The sequence below is a fragment of the Phascolarctos cinereus genome, unplaced genomic scaffold (genome assembly GCF_003287225.1).
Source record: "Phascolarctos cinereus isolate Bilbo 61053 unplaced genomic scaffold, phaCin_HiC Scaffold_9;HRSCAF=440, whole genome shotgun sequence".
Taxonomy (NCBI): Eukaryota; Metazoa; Chordata; class Mammalia; order Diprotodontia; family Phascolarctidae; genus Phascolarctos; species Phascolarctos cinereus.
The window spans coordinates 254,598,926-254,614,565 of NW_027556402.1; the positions used below are offsets into that span (position 1 = coordinate 254,598,926).

General features: G+C 55.8%; 1 protein-coding gene across 1 annotated transcript; it reads right to left on the reverse strand.

Moving 5' to 3' along the window:
- Window positions 1-2,830: 2,830 nt before the first annotated feature.
- ZFTA (zinc finger translocation associated) lies at window positions 2,831-15,259 on the reverse strand. The gene is given in 6 exon segments (XM_020968287.1): window positions 2,831-6,522; window positions 6,525-6,643; window positions 7,018-7,533; window positions 8,187-8,540; window positions 9,397-9,894; window positions 15,151-15,259. Coding segments are annotated over 6 exon segments (1,959 nt in total). The 3' UTR covers window positions 2,831-6,159.
- Window positions 15,260-15,640: the final 381 nt, after the last annotated feature.

Here is a 15,640-nt window from a genome sequence, read left to right on the forward strand (position 1 = left end):
GCCTGCATTCCAAGTTGGTTTGTTTTTTTAATTTGGTAGTTTTCCCCTCCCTCATCCTTGCCCTCAGTACCAAGCACAAGAGTCTTCTGGACTAAAAAGAACTGATGTCTTAGAATCTACGAGAATAAAAGAAAGATCACATCAATGGCATGAATCCACAGCTAGTTTGGTAGGGGTGGGGTGGGGAGGGTGGAAGAGCAGGGAAGAGGCCGACCACCTAATTCCCAGAGACTGGTCTTTACCAATCTCTCATCATCAGCTTATCTTTATTTTTAAATTAAAAGAGAACTGTTTTTATTTTTGGCAAATTCTTTTGGGACAGCAGTATGGGCATGAAAGGACTTTAGTATTTCACATCTTCTAGGTCTTTTGAACCTCTTTGGCCTCATTTTCCTGCAGCACTGTAGGAAAGGCCAGCACAATGGTCCTTGCTCTTCTCTCCAGGGGGACCTCTGAAAAGGTGCAGCCCTTGGTCCCATTTAGTAACTTAGAAACAGTAATGATGTTCTTTCTGTCTAATAAGCGAGCTGTTGGTACTGGAGAATGAGGGCCAGAAGGGACCCTCCTCAGCCTGCCCCTCTCTCCTCCCTGAACGGTTAAGGAGCTGCCGTTCTGAGAAGCAGACGCTTGTGTTATTCCTTTTCTCTGACACCAGTTCTGAGCTTTAGTCTTCTATAACTCATTCCTATATTGTGCTTTCCTCCCTCTCCCCCACCTCACTTCAAGTTTAATAAGGTTGTACTTTTCATATTATGAAATAAAAAGTCTGTAACTGCTGTAAACTTGGTAGAGAAAAATAATCTGCATGTGGCCTCCTCAGTTGTTGTAATTCTATCTCAGTCCGGGCTAGGGGAATATGCTCAGAGGAACTTGTGAAACATGACCCACCTCTTCCACCTCCCTTCTTTGCCCTGTCTGTTGTCTTCTCCGCTGGGCTGTCCTTACATACCTTTCTGATCTTTGCCCTAAGGAGCAGTGTGCCTGAGCTGTACTAAAAACAACCTCTGACCCCCAAAACAAGGGGTTTTGGTTGGCAGCATGGGTTTGGGAGGAGGAAATTAACCCCCCCCTTTTTTTTAATCGGAAGAACAAAATGCAGATTAGTTTATAGAAGTACATTTTGTGGTTTACATGGAGTCTAACCTTGTTTTGAGGGTAGCTTTGCATTTTGGAGGTTATATGTGTTTATTTCGAAGATTTTCTTCATTTTTATGGGGGCAAGTGGAGAATATGTCTTTTCAACATTTGCCTTGGCCCAAACTGTCCCTTATGACATGGTGGTGAAGCAGTTCCTAGCTGGGGCCTCTAGGACCAGGGCCCTGGTTCCTGAGGCAGGGTGGGTGAGGTGCCGGGTCATTTTGGTGATGACCACATCCAGTCAGAGGACAAACGGTGCAGAGCAGCTGAGCCTAACTCAGCTACTGCTGTGAGAATTAGTTAGCACTTTGGGCTCTGCTACAAGTGTCTTTCTTTCCTCCCTCCTAACATTTCTTTCTGACAGTAGATTTGGCAAGCTTTTGATTTCCATTAATACAATTTGTTGCTACGTTTACATGTGAGCTGCCAAAGGTGTTAAGTAGTGAATGTGGAACATTTGGAGGAAATGGTCCTATTTTTTCTAGGCCCACAACTGCAGCTCAGTAGAAAGTAGCGTAGGAAAAGTTCTCTCTTTGTTGAAAAACTCCTTTTTAGGGATCTTAGATGAGTAGTAGGAAGACTTTGGTGCTGGGAACTTAGAGACATCATTGTCCCTCCCCATTCATCCTCTTCCTCTGCTCTTGTTCCTCTTCAGCCTTTCTCCCTCCTCCAGGGCCCTGATGGTCATTGGGCTTCCCCCTCCAAAGGACCTCTTTCTACCCCAGGAGCCGCCTCCATGCCTTGCGCTTCTGTCTGTTCTATTATTACTGCTGTGTTTTGATCATTGGACAGATCTTTGTGCCAGGCAGGTTTTGTTGTTGTTTTTTTTTTAAAGGAAAAAAATGTAGACAAAAAATTACTAATGAAGCTCTGTGTGTGTGCGTGTATGTGCGTGCAACATAAAATACAGTAGCAGCCCTTCCAAGGAGCCTGGAGAATCTTGGTTCCTGTCAAACTGCAAATTGATGTGGTATTAATAAAAAGAACACGACGTCTGTGATTCTGGCTGACTCGATTCTTTGACTCCACAGCTTGTCCCCCAGACCACAAACACATTTGTGATCCACCTGAGAAAGCCCCAGAGTCTGAAATGTCAATGTCATTTAGCACACATTAGGCGCTTCCTGGGTGCCCTGAGGGCCTGTGCTGTGTGCTGGGCATGCATGCACCTTCAGGGGCTTATGGCCTAGGGTGGGGTGGGAGGAGAGCAGAAACTTAGCTCTCCTTAGATGTCGCCTCCTGGCGTGGAGGGGTCTTGGTTCCTGAAGGGCTGTGTCCCTGGAGCATTAGCCCTGGTAAGTTGTACCCAGCTGGAAAAGCTTCTGGTCTAGTTTGTTGGTACACAGGTATCCCTGCTTCAGGCTGGTGCATTCTTTCGCTACGGGCATCGTTGACAATGAAGACATCCCACATTCCCCAGGACTCTGGGCTAATCGTGAAGAGGGTGCTCTCGCAAGAGGAAAATGGAGGCATGTGGTTTGAAAGCCACGTTAGGATGGGAATTTGGGAGGCTTGGGCAAAATCATGATCTTCAGTCACCAGTAAAGGATGGCTAAGTGTAGACTGGCCAACAAGGGACTCTGAATTTCCTTCCCAGTCCTAACCCCATAAGGTCTGCCGAAGAAATTGTAGAACTTCTGGGTTCCTGCCTCACTCCATCTGTCTGGACCATCTACCAGCAGAACCACGACTCTTCATTTTTAAAGAATTTATTCAACATACCTCTTTTACAAAACTTAGGCGGATATAAAAAAAAATGGATGCAAACAACTTTTCACAAATACGCATACAAATGTCTGGATAATGTCACTAAGTAGTAACATGGCATATAAATATATATTCAGAGTAACATTTACATATTGGCTATAACAGCAAGCATACCATCTTAAAAAACGTTCATGAAGACACATCAACCGTGGAGACTACTGAGGCAGAGTGTTGGGTTGGCATGCAGCACACCTCGGCCGCCATGGCACCAGGGCTCTGCCCGCTAACCCCTCTGCCACAGCTTCTGTAATATGCAAATGGTGCCACTTTGGGGAAGAAACCAGGGGACCTGATAATACTAAGAATGGAAATTTCTTAGAATTTCCAACACCTGTTTGGGAGCACTTGGGGCTCAGTTGGTCGGCAAAGCCTTCCACCTAGGCATAACTGAGAAGGGAGCTAGGTTTAAGGACAGCAAAGTCTGATGGTTGCCCTAAACTGCTGGACTCTGAGTTGGCACAGGGGATTGGGCTCAGGTGCTGGCTGTTTCTACTGAAGACTGGATTCATTTCCTGGCTCTTGGGTCCGCTTGAGCCAGTCCCTTAACTTCCCTGCTTCCTCACCTGTAAAGAGGGGGAGGGAGGACCTTAGTCACCACTGGGGTCTCTTCCCAGCTCTGACACACTGAGGGATTCCATGAGTATCAAGGGAATGGTGCCACCCAATGGGCCATTTAATTTCCTCCTTAGGCAAGCAAGATTTTTTCAGAAAAAGATCTGAAGTTTGGAGTTATTCGTGATTCCCTTTTTGAATAGGCCCAGATAATATTGAATTACATATATTGTATTGAACAGGCCCAGCTAATTTTTTTAATAGTGTGGATAGAATTTGAAATCTGAACATCCTAGATCAGAATTTTTAGAGTTGCAAGAGACCTCCATTCACAACAAGAGTAACCCCCAACATTCCCCCTTTTTCCTGGCATAAAAGTAGTCCCATTCAAGAGGACCACTTGATAGGGCACTTTTGGAAAAAAGTTGGCAAGGCAGGAGCAGCCCCACTTGAAAGAACTCGGCAAACACCAACAGCTACTAGTCATGTCCAGGATCCCCGAGTCCCTGAAAGCCAGCCTATATCCTTCACCAGCAGCTTCCCATCAGAGGTAGGCTCGGGATCCAGGAAGAAAGGCTCCGGTCCAGTTACATGAACACAAGCCTTTGGCTTTGGGCAGGGGCCCCCCCACAGAGCATAATAAGGTATTCTGCTATTGGTGGTTTAGCAGTACAGTACCGGCTCAAGAACCCATCAGCTCATCCCTCAACCCAAAGACAACACCTCTTCCACAGTCGCCTGAGGAAAAACCCTTCAGCTCCCTACAGCCTCACTTTCTGGAGGTCAGAACTCGGGGGCCCAAAGAAGCACTGGTGGCTGAGTTGTCTCAGTCCTTGCTGTCCTTGCATCTCTTGACGATCTCTCCCATTCTTTTCCCACACCCACCCTCCCTCAGTGGTCCAGAGCTCTGCCTTCTTCCCCAAGGGCAATGTAAGAAACAGTCTCCTGGGGTGCACCTCACAGCTTATCTCTGATACACGAATAATAAATAAAGACATTTGCACATAAGGGTGATGGCCAGCTCCCTCCCCCTCCCCCTTCATATAAAAGCATTAAATAGTTTTCCAAATAAAATAAAAAATAAGAGCCAAGGGCCTGATCTTGGGGCCACCTTTTCTCCACAGGAGAGAATGAATCGAAACACCCCAAACTTGGACCTGCCTAGATGATCATAAACCCCCACTCCCTAAAATATTCAGGTCCCAACTACCTGGCCAGTTTTTCTGACCTGCCCAGCCCCAGAAATGTCAATGTCCCTACCCCCTAGCCGTAGGGAGATGGAAGGGCAGGGTTAGGAGAATGGAATGTAACAAGGGACAGGACTGCCACTTCCCCCCAGCTTGTACCATCTAGACAGGCCTGGAAGCAGAGAGCAAGTTGGCAGGGTCCTTAACTTCCAGCTTCTCAGAAATGAGTTAGCTTTGGGCAGAATAATGAGGTCGATGGGGCCCCAACGAAAGGGAAAGGGGTATTAAAAAAAAAGTGCTATAACTTTGAAACTGACGACCAGGGTCTCTCTCAGCCCCTCCCGGCTCCAGGGACTACCTGTTTGCCGTCATAATACTGTCATGCTTAGAGCTAGGAAAACCCAACTGGAATGGCAAGGGAAGCAGAGTGGGGAGGACCTGGGACACACGACCCAGCTGGCATCCTCGGACCCTGGGACTTGAGGGGAGGGGGCAGGGTAGGAAGATACCTTGTCAACGTCTCCACAAAACACTTCCCGTTTCAAACACAGACCAGGCCCCCATAATCAGCCCACCCAGTGCCGGGAATCGCCCTGCAGTAGTGAGGCTGGGGGCTTGTAATGCCACCTTCTGGGATGGTTCCTTTCTAGGTCAATGGAGCAGAGCAATGCGGGCCTTGGCCAAGACCCCACCCCCTACGTAGAAGAAAAGGGCCGGAGGCGGGAGGCTCTAATACTGAACGGTGAACAACGAACGGATGGATACCCATCTTGAAAGGGGAAGTCAGGTCTGGGGTACCCCAGGAACTCCATTCTGGGGCCTCCTGGAGTCTGAATTCCTAACCCAACCTCTTTCCCCCACTGGACAGTGGGAAGTCTGGGCCATGCCTAATGCCAGGGCCCAGAAGTTCACATTCCTAAAACCGCTCAGGGAAAGGGCCAGACGACAGAGCAATGAAGGGGTGGAGGGCAAGCAACCTTGGACCCTGCCACATGCCGCCCTGGCCTCCTCCTTCCACTCTCTGAACCACCTTGGGCAGCTCCGAAGTAGCGGCCCCAGCTGCTCTGCCCTGGGGCCCACTCCACAGCTGCTCCCAGCCCTGCGGAGTGGGGCGGCTGGGGCTTGAACAAAGGCTTCTCCAGCGCCTGCTCCTTATTTCTCCCTGGTCCAAAGACGACCCATCTGGGATGGAGAGAGATCACCTACAGCTCAGGAGAAACTCGGCCCTGGTCGGTAGGAGGAGGGGGTGAGGGGGCAGGAAAGGGGTGATTGGGGGACAAGGAAGGGAAGCCAGGGCGGCCGCGGAGGTAAACATCAGAAAGCAAAGGGGCCCCTGACAGGGCGGAGAGGCAGCCAAGTTGGGGACGGGCGCGGCTGCCCCGGGAAGACGGGGCCTCCCAGTGGGGTCTGGGGTACCCCAGAGGGTTCAGATTTTCACTGGGGAGGAAGACCGAGGTGGAGGGAGTAGGGCAGGGCTGGGCAGGGGCTCCCCCCGCCCTGAGCCGGCCCATCCGCGCTATGCCCGGCACACAGCGCCCGGCTGGACGTCCCCGTCTGGGCCCCCCGGGGGCGGCGCCGGCTGCCCGAAGCCCTCGTGGCCGTAGCAGCGCAGGGCCGCCTCCTCGTAGGCCTCCAGGATGGTCTTGCGCTCCTCTGCCGTGAAGTCCATGGAGAAGGGGTGCACCTGCAGAATGTGGCGCTTGATGGTGCTGACTTTGAGCGTGGCCAGCGCGCCCCCGCACACCATGCACACCAGGCCGCGCCGCCGGCCGTCGTAGTCCATCAGGTACTCTCCCCGCCAGCGCGGCTGGTAGTTGCGCCGCTGCTCCCGGCTGCGCGGGGGCGGCGGGGGCGGTGGAGGGGGCGGCGGGGGCGGAGCAGGGGGGCGCTGCTGGCCTGCGGCTCCGGGGCCTCGGCCTCTTCTTCCTCCCCCTCTTCCCCCTCCTCCTCCTCGGGCCTCCTGGCGCTGACATCTTCCTCTGCGGAGGGCGAACCGTCGGCTGTGGAAGGAGGCCAGGGACGGGAATGGGAGCCGGCCCATCAAGCCCACCGAGGGCTAAGCCCAATCCTTAGCCCCTGCCTTTCCAGGACTCCTCCCCTTCTCCCCCAGGACTCCCACTTCGCCTTCCCTCCTCCCTCCACCAGTTCCCCTTCCCTGGCCCCCCCCACTTCTCTCTTCCTCCCCACCTGTGGGTATATCCCTCCTCTCCCCCTTAGCTCGAATAGGGGATCCTGCCCCAGCTCCCCTTTCCCCTGCTGCAGCAAGCTCTCTCCTTGCTCCCCCCTTTTTCTCCTCTCGTCTCTCCCAAGCAGACTTTCTTTCTAGGTTTCCCTCTTCCTCCTCCGCCTCTGGGGCCCCGTGCCTCGAGCTCACCCCACTCTCCCTCCTCCTCTTCTTCGTCGGGCTCCTCTTCTCCTCCCTGTTCCTGCTCTTCTTCTTCCTCTTCCCTCTCTCCCCGGACCCCCGGGAGCTCGGAGAAGGGCAGCCCCAGTGCCAGCAGGTGCGTGGCCTTCCGGCTCCACTCCTGAGCAATGAGGGCCTTCACTGGCCCACTAAGGCCGGTGGAGCCCGGGTGCCGCTGGCGAATGTGACGCTTGATGGTGCTCATCTTGAGCGTGGCCAGCGCGCCCCCGCACACCATGCACACCAGACCGCGGCGACCGCCGTCGTACTCCATCAGGTACTCCAGCCGCCAGCGCTCCTGGTAGTAGCGCCGATGGTCGCGGCCCCGGGGCAGGCCAGTCGATGCCCCGGCTGCTGCACCCCCTTCCGCCCCGGCCGCGGCTCTCGGGGCACCAGGGGCCGAGGGAGCGGGCTCCAGGGAGGAGGCGGCTGCGCCTGGAGCCTGCGCTTTTCGGGTCAGATCTTGAGGGCCGAGGTCGTCGTCTGCTGGGGGACAGGAGAGACGGAGCTCAGCTTTGTGGCCCATTAAGGGGTCCCTTTGAAGCCGCCTCCCAACCCCTGTCCCCATCGAGGACCCGACAAAATGGAGAAGGAACCTTAGAGTTGAGGGAGTCTAGCCCCCAGAAAAGTCTAGCAGCCCAGGAAAGACTCACCCAACGTCACAGTTAGTCATGGATTTTAGATCTGGAAAGGAGCTTAAGAGATCACGCTCTGCTAGAACCAACTGAGGGCGAGAACTGATTCATTCCTGCTTTGAGAGCCCAGAGCCGAGCACAGGGAAGGGCCTAATGCATTTTGAACTGAACCACCTCAAATTCCCTCCTTTGACAGGCCCAGACCCGTATGGGCTGGCGACCTGAGACTCAGACCCGGGGTGTCCTGTTCCCCATTTCAAGCTCCTTTCCCCAACACCCCACTGTGTCACACTACCCAAGTGTCCCGCGTGAACCTTGGGCTGATGGCCCTTGCTGGGAGCCAGGGAGAGCTCCCAGGAGCCGCTGCCTAGCAGTCCAGCCTGAGTGCTTCTCTCTCTCCGCCCCCCCCACCCAAAAAAAAAAAACCCAGGATGGCCTGGAGACGCTCCCCTCCTGCCCGGCAGCCCCTAGCCTCCGCGGGTGGGGAGCTGTCAGGCCTCGCACCTGGTGGAGGGTGGGGTGGCCCCGCAGCTGAGGTGCCCCAAGCCTGCAGAAGAGCACTGCGCTGCGGGCCCGTGAGCCCCAGGGAGCCAGGGTGTGCCTCCAGTACATGTGCCCGGATGTCATCCAGGTGCAGGCTGGGCAAGGCCCGGCCGCAGGCCATGCACACCAGCCGGTTGCCCCGCGGGTCGTAGTCCATGAGGAACTCGGCTCGAAACCAGCTTTGCAAGGACTCCTTCAGCCGCCGCTCCAGGCTCCGAGAACCCCCCAGCCCTCCGCTTCCCCCGGGCCGTCGGGGAGCTGAAGGGCCCCCGCGCCTCCGGCGCCGGCCACCCCCACTGCCCGAGGAGGATCGACCTGAAACAAGGGGGGAGAAGAAACTGAGGGCTGGGGACTGGCTTCTGCCCCGCCTCCACCCCACCTCCTCTGAGGGCCTGGGGCTCAGAATTGGAAGGAAGCCTAGGGTCCCGAGTCCAATCGCAGTCCAGGCAGGGCAAGGGACTTGCTCAGGGCTAGGATAATAACCCCGGTCTTCTGAGTCCCAGTCCAGTGGGTCCCCCTCAGCCCCGCACTGCCTCCCTTCCTTAATTAATCCGCTGGCCTCCCTCTCCCCCTTCCCATTGTTCCCACCCTCTGATTGCGCTGCTCCATTCCCCGTCTCTCTCCTCACTCCCTCATTCCACGCCCCCCACCCACCCCCCAACCCCCCCAACCCAGTGGCCATGCACTGACTTCCTAGACCACGGGATCCCCCCTCTTCCAACTGTCCACATTCAATCGACTGCTTAATTATCTCTCCAGAGGAAAGGAGGGCACAACTAGGCTTGGGAGTCAGGGGTCTGGGTTCAGATCCCAGTTCTACTATATATGTGTGACTTTAGTCCTTTCCTCTCTGGGCCTTGGCTTCCCCCTTTATAAAGGGGGGGGGGACACGAAGACTTGAACATGGCCTCAACATCTTACTATCTTCCCCTCAAGTCCCTAAGGTCTTCCTGACAGACTTTTTCCAAAACGTCAGCTGGGAGGAACCACTCCTCCTTTTACAGAAGAGAAAACTGAGGTCAGAAGGGGCTGGGAGGGATGAACAGAGGGAGCCCCTTGTCCTGGGCTCCTTTCACTCCTCCAAGGTGCCTCTCCCTTCATTCTCTTTGCCTCTCCTCTGTCTCCTCCCTCCCTCCTACTTCCCTTCCTCCTCCCCCACTCCCGACTTTACCTGTGCTCTTGGGTAGGCAAACTGGGAGGGCAGCAGGAGCTTCCTCCTCTTCTTCTTCCTCTTCTTCCTCCTCCTCCTCTTCCTCCTCCTCCTCAGCCCCTTGAGCCCCTAGCCCCTCGGCCTCCCCACAGGCCCCCAGCCCCAGGTGGGCATCCCAGCTGCTGCTGATGACCTCCTTCTCTCGGGGGCTCCAGTGCAGGGAGTAGGGGTGCTTCTGCCGGATGTGCCTCTTGATGGTGCTGAGCTTGAGGGTGGCCAGAGAGCTGCCGCACACCATGCACACCATCCCGTGCCTGGCTGGGTTGAAGTCCATCAGGTATTCCAGCCGCCAATGGTCATGGTAGTATCGGCGATGGTCTCGCCCTGGGATTCGACTCTTGCCAGGGCGGGAGGCCCGGGCTTCGCAGTGGTCCGAATACTTCCGACCAGAGGGGGGAGCCCTGCTCCTGGGGGAAGGGAGGGACCCCAAGGCACCACCCTCTGGCTTCGGCTCTTGCCCTAGGAGGGGAGGGAGGCATAGCAGAGGTGGGTTTCACCCATAGTTCAAAGAGAACCCAAGAGTCCTATTCCCTGGTCCTAGAAAGGGAATAAAATGGTGGAGTGGGGGGGGAGGTGGAAGCAGAAGAATGTGGGAATGGATAGCAGAGATGAATGGGATCAGGAGCCTGAGGCCTGGAGGGAGCTCAGAGATCATATCATCTAACCTTGTTTTGCCCAGGAGGGATCTGGGGATTATCTCCAACTTGTCTGTCTATGTCTGATTTGGAGAAGGAAATGGCAAACCACTCCAGTGCCTTTGCCAAGAAAATCCCGTGGACCGTGGAGGGTGTTAAAAGGCATGATGAGGAAAGAGGAGCCCCTCTAACAGTTGGACCCTACTGAATGACTGATTGGTACATCCTGGAGCTGTTTGCCTGTTGTCTTCCTGCCATCGGACTGTGAGCTCATTACCTTTCTCAAGCTTGGCACAGTGCCTCAAACTTAAGTGCTTAATAAATGTTTATTGATTGAAACTCTCTGAACCACAGTGACTCACCCAAGGTCACACAGAAGTAATCAGTGGCAGAACCAGGATTTGAACCCAATGCTTCTGACTCCAAATCCTGAGTTCTTTCCCTTGGAGACCTAGAGGTTGCAATTGAGGTCTCAGGGAAGATGACTAAGGAGTGCTAGAGAAAAGCAGGAAAGAAGGTGCTGTTTCTTTAAGAGGGAGTAGAAACAAAAGGATGTTAGGAGAGATCATATAATTGGGCATCATTAAAAAAGAGTAGTCAGAAGAAGGAATCTATCCCTTTAAGAGGGAATAAGCCAGAAGCTTTAGAAGAGGCCACCAGAGGATAGGAAAGTGGGGGCTGTCTTTTCAGAAAGAAGCCAGGCTGCTACAGGCATGACCGGCTTTACTGCCAGACTGGGGAAGACCAGCCCCTCCCCACCCCTACCCCCCAGTGGAGAGGCATTTATGGGGCCTAGAACCGGAGGGGACCTTAAACATGAGCCATCAGAGCTAGGAGGGGCCTTAGAACATGAGCCGTCAGAGCTAGGAAGGGGCCTTAGAACATGAGATGTCAGAGCTAGGAAGGGGCCTTAGAACATGAGATGTCAGAGCTAGGAAGGGGCCTTAGAACATGAGATGTCAGAGCTAGGAAGGGGCCTTAGAACATGAGATGTCAGAGCTAGGAAGGGGCCTTAGAACATGAGATGTCAGAGCTAGGAGGGGCCTTAGAACATGAGATGTCAGAGCTAGGAGGGGCCTTAGAACCTGGAATGTCAGAGCTAGAACCCACTGCAGAACAAAGAATGGCAGAGCTGGAAGGACCCTAAAGTTACCAAAACCCAATTCTTTCCTTTTACAAATGAAGAAACTGAAGCCCAGAGAGGGCAGGCATTCTGCCCAAGATGACGTAGGTGGCAAAGTTCAAGCCCTGGCCTCTAATATCTGATCCAGAGAGAGCACGTTACCACGGCTGCCTCTCCTCTGGGTTCAGGCCTTTTCTTCAAATCTGCCCCCAAGCCCCGGGGATAGGCGACACTCTAGGAAAGTTCAAGGACGTCTCTGGGCACCTATCTTGCTCGACACCCCCCCAGCCAGATAGTGGTGATGGGGCCAGGGAAGGAGCCCCAGGGGCCAGGGAAGTGGAAGAAGGAGGCCAGGCTGAGGCTGCAGAGAGCTGCCCCGAGCCCTTCAGGGCTAGCCCTAGCAGGTCGATGTTCAAGTCTGTCTCTTTCTTGAGTTAAGCCAACGGCCTGGTAAGAGAACAGAGGGTACCTTTGGAGTGGCCTCATCCCAGGCCAACTCAAACAGTGCTCCCAAAGCCCTGGCCCTGCTGGCGGAGCCTGCCAGCACCCCCTTCATCTCCTCCCCTCCCCCTCCAACTATTTCCTGCTCTCAGCTCTAAAGTGGGGGCCCAGGGATCTGAGTCTGGGAGGGCCGGTGGAAGACAGAGCAGAACACTAGGAAAGAAAAACCAGGGGCCAAGTTTGAACTATAAAAATGCCCCTCCCCATCTACCACTACCCAATGCAAATGAGCAGGGGAAACCCGAGCCAATTCACTACTGGTCCCAGGCCCAGCTTCCAGGGCTGGGTGGGGCACTCAGGAACATCCTAGCGGAGGGTCCCTGGAGGAGAAGGAGGAGGAAGTCAGCGAGGGAGGGAGCTTTTTACCTTGCTTAAGAAACACTAGTGGTGCCAAACTGTGGAAAACCAGGAAGAGACACTCTCTCCCTCCCTTGAGTGGAAACAAATCGATCTGAATTCCAAGTAGGGGGCTCTTTGCCCTTAAGAAAGTGGCAACCAGTGGGGAGTAGGGGGTGATGGCTCCTGCTTTGTGGAAAGGGAATTCTCATTTTTGCCTTCAGCCAAAGCAGAGGCAGCTCTGGGTGGCCTGCACTAGATTCAAAGTGGAAGCTCACAGATCTGCTTTGTGTACTGGTGTGTCTCCTGCCCTTCCCCTCCTCTCCCGCCTCCCCCACCCTGAGGCCCCGAATTGCCTCACTTTTCTCTAGGAAGCCCCATCAGCCAGCGCAGGGGCTTGCATGCAGTAGGCGCTTAATAAACTCCTGTGGATGGACTGAAGTCACTAAGCCTCTCTGGGCTTCATCTGCACAATGAAGGGGGCAGACTAGGTCAGCAAAGACCTGGGAGTCAGGACACTTGGGTTCTGCTGCTGGCTTTGGCCAGGGCCATCAGTCACTTGCCTCACTTTCCCCACTCTTTACAATAGGGATAATTATGTTTGCAGCTTTGCCTTCACCAGGCTGCTGTGAAGAGGCTCTGGGAACCTCCCTCCGAGTTTTCTACATAGCCCTCCTCGCTACTGAAGTCTATACGTGTTCCCAGGAAGGAACAAAAGAGAAAGGCTAGACATTGTTGGGATGGACGCAGCGCTGATGGAGCTGGCCCCTTTAAGTCAGCCGGGCAACTTACCACTTCTTAAAGGCGCCGGCGTCCCGGGGCACAAGAGTGCCTGTTGGGCACTACTCTGGTGAGAGGGGCTGCCTCTGGCCCTCCTTGGTCACCCCGGCAGGCTGCTGAGGCTTCACCCCACCCCTTCCCTGGCCGCCGGTCCCCGCCCCCCCTTAGCGCTAGGACACTGGTCTGGAGCTGGGAGCCGGCTCCCAGGACATCCAGTCCAACCTCCTCGGTCCACAGAAGGAGAGGTAGATGGCTTGCCCAGGGTCTGACAGTCTGGGGAGCTGGGATTCAAACCCATTCAAATTAAATGCAAAGAAATCAATGGTAGGGCTGGAGTCAGAGGCCCTAGGTTCAAATCCTGCCTCTGGAGAGCTTCTGGACCCGGGTCAAGTCCCTTCTTCCTCCCTCATGACTGTTTCCTCTTCTGTAAAATGATAGGACTGGAATACGCGACCTCCAACGTCCCTTCCAGCCCCAAACGACTTAGATCTTACTTTAAACAAAGGAAGATGCACTGTTCCTTTAAGAGGGGAAGGGCTTTGTCTCTTTAAATAACAAGGGTGGGGATGGGCTGTTCCTTTAATAGGTAGGGTCCTAGAGCAGCCTAATCCTGTGGGGCCCCAAAAGTCACGGCATCCAGTAAAATCCAATTGGTTTGGGGGCTCTCCGACTCCGGAGGTGGGGGGAGGTCTGCGCTCCCCACTCTTCTCTACCCGTATGTTAGTCGGACTTTGTTTAAGTGAGTAGATTTTTCTCAGGCTCCTAAGGAATTGTCTGTGCCTGGAATAGGTCAGACTTAGAAATCAAAGGGGGGAGGGGGAGCTCTGATCCTTAGAGTCCTTGGGGCTGTCCCTGGAAGAAAAGAAGGGAGATGGCCGCGGCACAAAGCGGCCATCCAGCCCAACCCCCTCATTTTACAGGTGAGGAAACTGAGGCTGAGAGAGGGGTCTTGAGCTTGGCCAGGGTCATACTGGTGGCAGATCTGAACTCAGAGTTTGGGACTCCCCAAGTTCATCCATCTCCCTTAAGCTATGAATTCATAGCATCACGGGATTGGAGAGGTGGGTGGGATGGTGGAGACCAAGTTTAACTCTCCCATTTTACAGATTGGGAAATTGGCCCAGTGAGGGGAAAGTTTGGGTCTATATTAATTGGTAGGGCTGAGCTTCCACCCCATGGTGCCATGGATAAGGGAGATGGGGAGGAGCAGAAGTAGAAGTGTTAGGGACCTTGGAAATCATCCTGGTCAGTCCACCTTGTTTTACAAAGGAGGAAACTGAGGCTCGGGGAGGGAAGGGGGCTTGCCCAGGGTCAAGAAGGTGGCGCTTGTACTGTCATGAGAGTGAAACTTCATCTCATGGAAGCAGAAGCCCTTCCCTGACCCAGGGTGCAGCTAGCTGCGATTGCAAAAGGAGGCTGCGCTTTGGGGAGAAACGACAGGGCGTTTGGAAAAGAAGGTAAGACCACTGGATTTGGACTCAGGGGATTAGGCTGCCACAGGTGGGACCCTGGAGTCAGGAAGCCCCGAGTTCAAAACCAGCCTCAGACACTCTCTAGTTGCGTGACCCTGGGCAAGTCAACTTCACCTCTGCCTGCCTCAGTTTCCTCAACTGTAAAATGGGGATCATAATAGCACCTACCTCATAGGCTGAGGATCAAATGAGATAACATACTGCTTAGCCAGTATACAGTGCCAGGCAAATAATAAATGCTTTTTCCCTTCTCTTTGGGCCTCAGTTTCCTCATCTGTAAAGAGGGGAGATTGGACTGAATAGTCTCTAAATTCCTCCCCTCTCGGGCCTCTGTTTCCTTCTTTGCAGAAATGGGGGCGGGGAGATTGGCAGAGAGGTCCTCCGCAGGGCATTTACCCGTCCCCCAAACCTTGTAATCCTGGGGGACCCTGGGCAAGTCTCTCCCCCTCTGCAGGCGGAGCCTCTCGGGCGGCCTGTCGCTTTAAGGAAGGGTCCCCTTCCCGCAAAAAGGAGGGCCTGCCCCTTTAAGAACAGCTGAGCGCGGCTCCCGAGCCCCGAGCGGGAGGAGGAGGATGGAGATCTGGTCTGGGGACGCCCAGGGAGGCCGGCGGCCGTCAGAGACCGGGGGCGGGGCGGAGTGGGCTCGGCCGGGGCCCACGGAGTCGGGGGCCCGTTCCGCGTGGGGGGCCCTGGGCCGGGGCCCTCTCCCCGCTCCCCTCCCCCGCCCCGTCTGCAGCTGTTGTCCGAGCCCGCCAGGGGGCGCCCCGCCAGCCCCCTCCCCTGCTTTGTTCGGCGGCCGCGAGGGCCCGGGGGCCGCGGACCCCCCCGCCCCGCCCCCACCCCACTCCCCGCCGGGCTGTCCGCTCACCTCCGGCCTCCTGGTCCTCAGGGCCCGGGGTCCGCGGGGGGCGCCGGCCGCGGGGGGCTCCGGGCCCGCCGCCGCCGCTCCGGCTCCGCGGGTCCCCGCCGGGCTCCATGGGCTACGGTGCGCGCCGCGGGCGGCCCTCCGGGCGCGGGCTGCTCGCCGGGCCCGGCGCCGGGGACACCTCCTCCGCTCGGGCGGCGGCGGCGGCGGCGGGGGCGGCGGCGGCCGGGGGGCTCGCTCGCTGCTCGGCGGCCGGCGCGGGCTGGAGCCGGGGTGGGGATTCCTGCCTGGGGCCCCTGGGGCTCCTTGGAGGGCTCCTGGGTAAATTTAAAGGGGCCGCGCGCTATTTCCTCCTGCAGGCTAGTGGGGGGCTCGGCCGGGCCGCGGGTCCGCAGGCGGCGCTGGCCTCCGGCCCCCCCGCGCCCTCGCTGCCGGGCTCCCGCCGCCGGGCCGGGGGCCTCACTCCCCGCCCCCTTGGCTCACCTCCCACGTG